The sequence below is a fragment of the Nannospalax galili genome, unplaced genomic scaffold, assembly GCF_000622305.1.
Source record: "Nannospalax galili isolate Female #2095 unplaced genomic scaffold, S.galili_v1.0 scaffold189, whole genome shotgun sequence".
Lineage (NCBI taxonomy): Eukaryota > Metazoa > Chordata > Mammalia > Rodentia > Spalacidae > Nannospalax > Nannospalax galili.
In genome coordinates this window covers 5,088,154-5,096,657 of record NW_008360331.1, presented here as the reverse complement: position 1 = coordinate 5,096,657, position 8,504 = coordinate 5,088,154, and the positions used below count along the sequence as shown (strand labels likewise).

Below are 8,504 nucleotides of genomic sequence, written 5' to 3'. Positions count from 1 at the left end.
GTTGCAGGCATGTACTAGAGAAACTGTGGAATCAGTGTGTGTTAAGTTTTCAGAAAAGACACTGAGCACCAAAGGAAATGGGGGAATGAAAACCACTTCCTGGCTACACAGATCTGAAAGGAGAGTCTGAAATAATGTAAGATTCAAGAAAGGAGAGGAGAGGGGATAGGGAGGCATGAGAGCCAGCAACCCATGGGGTGTGTATTTGCTAACAAAGGAAACATGAAAGGATAGACTTTTTTTGTTTCTAAAAGACAATCTTCAGTAAGAAGGAATAGGTGTCTGGATTCAGCACTCAGGAGGAAGAGGCAGGAGGATGGCCCAATAATTTGAGGCCAGCCTGATCTGGTGTACATAGTGAGCTCCCAGCCAGCCAGGGATATATAACAAGAGATCCTGCCTCAAAGACAAGCAAACAACAAACAATATAAGTTTCTGCTGTGAGATATTACTATCCCCCACAGCCAACACTCTTTTTTTTCTCAAGAGTTCAAAAATGTGGTATACAGTCTTCAAAGAAAGCTGATAGATTTCAGTGAGTAATCCAAGTTGAAAAGCTAATATTTATTATTTAGATCTGAATTATCTAGTTTATCCTTTGTAATTTTGAGTGTGAAAACTCTCATTTGCTACTTTAAATGTAAATCTTATACTCTCTTAAATCTTATAGCTATAATTATTTTTACTTATGATGCAACTTTATTTTTAAATTACTTGTACATTATTTATTTAGTGTGTGCATATGTCAGTGTATTTTTGTGGGAACATGTGCCATGTTGCTCATGTGGAGGTCAGAGGGTAACCCTTGGGAGTTGGCTGTCTTCCACCACATGAGTTTCAAGGATGAAACTCAAGTTGTCAGTCTTGGACGCAAGTTCCTTTACCTGCTAAGCCATCTCGCTGACCCTACTTTATTATAAGTACATTGCTCTTGTTGCTTTTCATGTATATTAGAAAATAGCATTAGGGCCAAATACAGATCTTTATTCTGTAAAACATGAAACACGATGTATTATAATTATTAAAGATAAAAGCATAGTTATTTTACAGAGAAATTTGAGTGTAGATGTGTTTTTCTGTTAAAAGTTTTATTTTTTATTATATTTTATATTTTTATTCTGATATCTCATTACTTTTGATTATAGTGATTATATGATGATTACAAATGATTATAAAATGGGGCTAAGAGAAAAGAAATGAACAGCTATTAAAAAGTATCTGGAGCCTGGAGAGATGGCTCAGCAGTTAAGGGCACTGGCTGCTCTCGCAGAGGACCTGGGTTCAAATCCTAGCACCCACATGGCAACTAACCATTGTTTGTAACTCCAGTTCCAGGGCATCTGATGCCCTCTTCCGACCTCTGCAGGCATTGCATGACACAGGTGTACTTAGATACATACAGATAGTACACTCATACAAATAAAATAAAATACAAAAATAATAAATATCTGATTTAAAGTGTAGCTTATAGTTTATTAGGACATAGAAATTATATAATAATATTTTATATTGTTAGGGCACAAATTATGTAATAATATTTTATATGATACACACATATCTACACAATATATTAAAAATTTCCAGTAAAAATCTTTTTATTGTGGAAAGCTGTCAGCATAGAAGTGGAGAGAACAATATAATGGAACTCCATATATTCACCACCCTGCTTAAATTATAAACATAAGGCAATCTCATTATTTTGTCATTCTCCATAGTCACTTCCAAGACATAGTTTTAAACAATTCTTAAGCATTATATGATTCTATTCACAAACATTTCATTTATCTCATTCATTCATTCATTTATTTTTCTGGGTAACAAACTCATGACTTCTTCCATGTTACAGGCCCAGAATCATAGTTACTTAATGTAGGAAATATATTAATTTGAATATATTTTGTAGGCATAGATGCCATACCATTTATAGTTAATTTATGTTTAAAACTCATAGCTTCCTTCAGCTCATTATATGAGGTAATAAATTAACCAGACAGGCTCAGATCCAATCACATCATATTCCAAATTGCTCCTGGCATCTTCAAAAGGTCAGAATTGTTCGGATGCTGTTAATAATAATGAAACAATAATAGACACAATTTACATAAAATATTAACAAAGTCTACAATATTTTTTTTCCACTTCAGGGTTTGACCTAATCTTTCTTTAGCGACAGTCACTTTTCAAAAAATCAACACATTACTTGTACTAGATAACGGGCTTCATTATGACATTTTAATGAATGTCTACAGTGTTCTTTGATCATACCTCCCTAACCCTCTTTTGTCCCGCTCCTCCTTCCTGTAGATCTTAACTTTGTTAAGAATCATGGCTTCTATTCTTTCCTGTTTTTCCATTCAGGACATTATCAATATTTGTGGTAGTGCTAATGCCTAGGGGATATTGGAGACTCTGACTTGATGGGATGTGGTCCTTCTTGAAGGGAAGTATTGGGAAGTAGAGCTTAGCAGCTGGGGAGTGAGGCTGGAGTGTGGGAGAAGTCACTGCTCTTGGCAATGTTGGGCCTCAAGGGAGGGAGAGGTTGGTGTGTTGGGATGCTTCTTTACTTGAGTGTTTACAATCCTGGGTCACTCCAATGTGTATAAACAAAGAGGGGTAAGTCTCAAGAATAGAGGATTCCCTAGCTCAGACACTGGTGGGAGCTGAAGAATGCTGACTAAGCAGGGTAGCATGCAGAGATATTTTTTCAAATCAGGAAATGAGAGTTACCTGTACCTGTGGAGGGAGCATTCTGTATCCTTAACAGGCTAGTGAATTGTGTCCCTTTCCCTTCCATTCACTGCCTTTCTTCTATGTAGTTGGGATGGCATATGTTAAGGTCCAACCTCTGCCTTTCCTGCTGTCACCTGTCCATCTGTGTGGATAGTCAGGTAGTTTCCTCAGGGAGCCAGTGAAGAAGTATGAAACTCAACTAAGTGTCTACACCCAAGTCACTGCTCAACCACAGACGCCTTGTCTATCTGCTAATAGCACAATGCAACATTTTCCATTTGGCTACCACTTAGCATTCCTTGTGGGTGTTTTCCATGGCTGACATGTTCAGGGGAGATGGGTTGCAGTAGAGAAACTATAAGCCCCAGGTTCTAAGGCCTCCAAACTCCAATGCAACCCCTAACTTGATGAATACTCATTGTGGGCATACTGAGATTGTGCAAGATATTGCAGGGCTCACGTACTAAGTTTATGTAGTGTAGCTTTATAACCTTTTCTTTTTCTTTCCTTATTCTTGAACTTTTTGATCGTGTGGCTAATGTGCTTGCAAACTGGGAAAATTTGTTAGTGCTAATCTTTTTCTCAGGTTCCTTCTCTGGGAAATAGCCTAGGTCTTTACTCCATGAACCTATTTTCTTTTTTTTTTTTTTTCTGTAACGTGTATCCTCTGCTTCAAACTCTTGCCATCTCCACTTGAATTTCTCCTCCTCTCCTTTGCTATGTCTTTTAAAACTTCTTTGCCCTGCTTCTTCAAGTATCATTGTTCTCACTCTTTCCTTCTAGTGATGAATTTTTTGTTGTTTGTTTGTTTGAGACAGGGTCCCCCTGCAACCGCAGCTGGCCTGGAACTTGCTATGTGGACCAGGATGTCCTTGAACTCACAGAGACCCGCCTGCCTCTGCCTCCCGAGTGCTGGATTAAAGGTGTGCTCTACCATGCCCAGCTTTGTACTTGAAAATTTTAACTAAAATTATTGATCCTAGTCTTACCTGCTTTCCAACCCCTAGGAACCCCTCAGTTGGAATATTGCTGTAAATTAATTCCTAGGATCCAATACCAAGGAACTCAATATAGCTAAAATTGTGGTGCAGAGGTATCTTACAGGAGCCCAAGGACAACGCAAGACAGTAAGGGAGGTGAGGCACCTTTGTGCATCTGGTACCTGTCACCATCTCTCATGGTGTATCAACACAGGGCTCTGACCACGAAGAGCCTCTGTCAAGTCACAGAACATGATTCTAGACTTGGTTCATTATACCAGAGGAACCTATTGTGACACTATAGAAATCTCTCCTTCTAGGGGACAACCCACCTGACTGAACAATTGTTCGTGAGAAGGAAAGCGTATCAGTTTGTACCACCACTCTATATTGTATAGTATGTAGCACTGTGCATTACAGAAATGAAAGGTTTTTTTTCCCAACTGGCTATTATTTAGTCTGTTAAGTATATCCAGTACTTTTGATATAGAGAATCAGAAGCAACAAACTGGCTAGTTCTTAGATTAAATAAAAATCATAGAAGTTTGGGTCGGAGAGATGTCTGATTAAGGGTGCTTGCTGCTTTTGCAGAAGACCTGGGTTCAGTTCCCAGCACCCACACTGGGCAACTCACAACTGCCTATGACTCTTCTGACACCCTCTTCTGGCTTCTTCAGGCATCTGTATGCATGCAGTATATATACATACACTCAGACACACATATAGACACATAAAATAAAAAATAATTAAAAAATCATAAAGGTAATTTACCTTTTTCCTTGGTTCAGCAGGTCAATTGCCTCATTGATTTTGTCAAAAGGTAGGGCATGGGTCACCAATATGTCCAGATCGAATTTCTTATTCTTGTAGTCAATAACCAGATTTGGGACAGAATCTACACTTTTCCAACCTGCAATTTGACCATAATGTCACATGAAGAAAGGCATGACATTTGACATACAGAAGTAGTGTAATTATTCTCCCTTTAAAGGCATTTTATGACATTCATACATGGAGGTAATGCACTTTTCTCATGTCTGCTCCCCCTCCTGCCCAACCTCCTGCAGCCCCTCTTCATGCTTTTTTGGTTCTTAAATATAGATGAGTGTGTTTGTTGAAAAGATGAAATTACTAGCTCAGATTTGGGTTGCCTTAAATAGATTGAGCTTCTGTGCTCCATCTTTAATTTTCTGTATCTGTATCCTTTTAAAAGGTTTTCTTCATAAGAAAAATTCAAGATTTTCTACTTAGCTAGGAAATTATCTTAATTAAATCAAAGTTTGCCTCTTATTCCACTGTGTTGATTGGTTCATTTCTATGTAACTTGGGCTTCTTTCTCTTTCTTTTTCTTTCTTTCTTTCTTTCTTTCTTTCTTTCTTTCTTTCTTTCTTTCTCCCTCTCTCTCTTTCTTTCTTTCGCTCTCTCTCTCTCTTTCTTTCTTTCTCTTTCTCTCTCTCTTTCCTTCTTCTTTTCTCTCTCTCTCTTTCTTTTTTGAGATAGGGTCTTGCTATGTAGCGCAGGATAGCCTTGAACTCACTGTGTACTGAAGGCTTCCCTCAAACTCACAGTTCTTCTGCCTCATCTTCCTCAGTGCTAGAGTTATGGGCTTACAACATGAAGCCCAGCTACTTATACTGAATTTCAGTTGGCAATTGTAGTTATATTTCCATATAACCTCTATTTACTTCAAATACTAGAGTAGTTTTTTGCTGGGCGTGGTGGTACATTCTTTTAGTCCCAGCACTTGAGAGGCAGAGGCAGGAGAATCTCTGTGAGTTCAAGGCCAACCTGGTCTACATAGCGAGTTTCAGGTCAGCTGGGGTTACAGGGAGACCATGTCTCAAAAAGACAAAATAAAACAAAACAAACAACCAAGAAACCCACAACAACAACAAAACAAAACAAAATCAAATACTAGAGTAGTTTTTATGCAGTCTTTAAGTATGTCCTAGGTGCTCAGTGTTTATGTAAATTATTCTTTCCAAAATTCAATATTTAATAATTTCATATTATAATGATGAATACTAAAAACTATGAAGAAAAAGAAACTGACCACCAAAGAATGTTCCATTTATAGAACGGCCCATTATTAGGTTCACTGTGGAAATAGTCAATTCATCAAATTTTGCTCCAACCACTGTGCATAATCCCCAACGTAACATTGTACAATCCATGGCTGCTTTCTGAAATGTCAAACATAAAAGGTTACTCAAGCAAGTAGAAAAGTAAACATGAACTCTATATACAATGCTTTAGGGAAAAGTTTTCCATCTCTTCCTGATAGGTAACGGAATTCAAATTTCTGATGTCATCATGTCATTTATATTGGACCAAAAGGCTTTAGGGTTCTGTCATGAATCATTCAATAAAATTCTTAGCACCATCAAAAAAGATATTGAAAATAAATAGGACATATTACCTGTCTAATACCTTACTTAGACTGAATCTAGAAAGCACAACATTGTATGTAGAGAAACACATGAACATGGAATTAGGAAAAATATATAAAGCATAAGCTTTAATAAATAACTTTTTAGCAGTTAATCACAATCATTTACTAAAATATGAGAAATTCTGTGGGCCTAGGATCAAAATATTTAAAAGTATGAAGAAAGAGGGCTAATAAGATATTCAGCAGAGCCTGAGATGTGAGGCGCATACTAGATGCTTAGATCTCCAAATAAGGCAAACATAGAGAAATGCTATTTAAGACAGTGCCAAAAATCATAGAAAACAGCCGACTGCAAAGGCTTCATCTGCTTCCCTTTTTAGTGCCCCCTACAGTTAGATATGCCCAGTCCTCCATATCTGCCCTTGTTGAGATTATGAGGCCATAAATTTGGACTTCCTTGATTGCTGAGCCACCACATGGCAGACAGTAGCCCAAAAGACTTGGTGAGACACATATTGATCTTTTAAGGTGACAGAGAACTTTGCTATGTTAACCTACTGTAAGTCTGGGGTCGATATAAACATGTCAAGGATTGAAAATGCTATTGTTTCAGCATGGATGGCCGTTCCATAAGGCAAATTAGACAAAAATTTTGAATCTTTTGACACTTGATATAGAATATAAGTATCAACTGTGTTCATATCCCTTCTGCTCAACTTAATTTGAAATTTTGGGGTGATTTTTTTACTCTTATAAAAATCTCAGGGACTAGGGGGCTGGAGAGATGGCTCCATGGTTAAGAACACTGACTGTTCTTGCAGAGGACCAGGATATGATTCTTAGCACCCATGCAGCGGCTAACAACCATCCATAACTCCAGTTCCAGGGAATCCAATGTCTTTTTCTGACCTCTGTGGGCACTGCACAACATGGGTGCTCTTACATACATGCAGCCAATACATTCATACACATAAAATGAAAATAATAATAAAAAAATCTCGGGCTGGAGAGATGGTTCAGTGGTTAGAACGAGTGCTGCTCTTTCAAAAGACCCAAGTCTGGCCCCCAGCACCCATTTGGTGATCATGACAGCCTGTAACTTCAGCTCCAGGGGATCTGATGCCCTCTTCTGACTTCCTGAGGTGTCTGCACACACACACACACACACACACACACACACACACACACACAATTAAAAATAAAATAAGTCTTGGGGCTGGAGAGATGGCTTGGTGGTTAAGAGAGCACTGACTGCTCTTGCAGAGGACCTGGGTTTGATTCCCAGCACCCATGTGGAGGCTATGAACCATACTTAACTCCAGCTCTAGGGGAATCTGAAGCCCTCCTCTGACCTCCACAGCATTACATGACATGGGTGCATTCACATACATGCAGATAATATACTCATACACAAAAAAGAATAATAAATGAAATATTAAAAAAGAAGAGTATTCAGCATCAAATAAAAAAATCTTGCTCATTCATCCTCCCATCTCTCCCACCACCAGTCTCTCCTAGTTTGGGTCATGTCCTATTCCTCCTCTTGGTGCCCCAGGCACCTGGGGAACCAATACCCCACCTGCCACAGGCCTTTCTCCCACCCGCAAGCCTCTTTCCCGGGGTATGTCCATCGTGCCCTCCACGCCTTGACTCCCCCAGCCTCATTCACCCTCCCATCTCCCCTGCCAGTCTCTCCTAGTTTGGGTCCTGTTCCATTCCTCATCTTGGTGCCCCAGACACCTAGGGAACCAATACTGCTTGCTGATCCTTTTCATCCAGACCAACTTAATGCCTTCTCTGGGCCCCAGGAGCACTGGGCCAGGACCTGCCCTCATCTCCCTCTGCTTCCCTGTGCCAGCACCAACAGTCAGCCTCTTTCTGGGACTGGGGGGCAGGCTGACCTTTCCTCTTCCTGATCCTTTGCATCCAGACCAACCCAGCTCCTCAGTGCAGACTCCAGGAGTCCTTGGGGCCTCTTCCCACCCCATCTGCCTTTGCATCTCTGGGTGGCACGGACGCCAGGTGCCCTAGACCAGCATCTTTCCTGGGCTAGGCTCCCAGGCCAGTCCAACCCTCAAATTCCTGAGGCCAAAATCGTTCCTGGAGGGATCCAGACCTTAGGAGAAAGCCTGAAAACATCTGGCCCTCATCTGAATTGGGCCTCTGTGGGAACTCCTGAAGACAAAAGCAATCTGGCCACTCCAATATAAAATCAAAAAAGAGAACCGGAAGCTTAGATGAACCAGCTTTTCATGCCCCCAAAGTAAACCACAAAGACACATAAATAAAAAAAAAGAAGCAGACCTAAACTTGATGGCTTGAGTCTCACACAAGAATCAGAAACTACAAAAGAAATTCACATGTCAAAATCACAGAGAAAAAATAATAACATGAAAAACCAA

At 39.7% G+C, this 8,504-nt stretch overlaps 1 protein-coding gene across 1 annotated transcript in view; it reads right to left on the bottom strand.

The window, feature by feature from the left end:
• Positions 1–1,570: 1,570 nt before the first annotated feature.
• Adh4 (alcohol dehydrogenase 4 (class II), pi polypeptide) overlaps positions 1,571–8,504 on the bottom strand; it is a 31,214-nt gene continuing 24,280 nt past the window's right edge. Inside the window, exons 7-9 of the mRNA XM_008826176.2 lie at positions 5,764–5,893; positions 4,482–4,620; positions 1,571–2,063 (exon numbers count right to left, since the gene is read on the bottom strand). Of these exons, the coding sequence (XP_008824398.1) occupies positions 2,039–2,063; positions 4,482–4,620; positions 5,764–5,893 (294 nt within the window). The 3' untranslated portion in view covers positions 1,571–2,038. The remainder of the gene's footprint in view (positions 2,064–4,481; positions 4,621–5,763; positions 5,894–8,504) is intronic.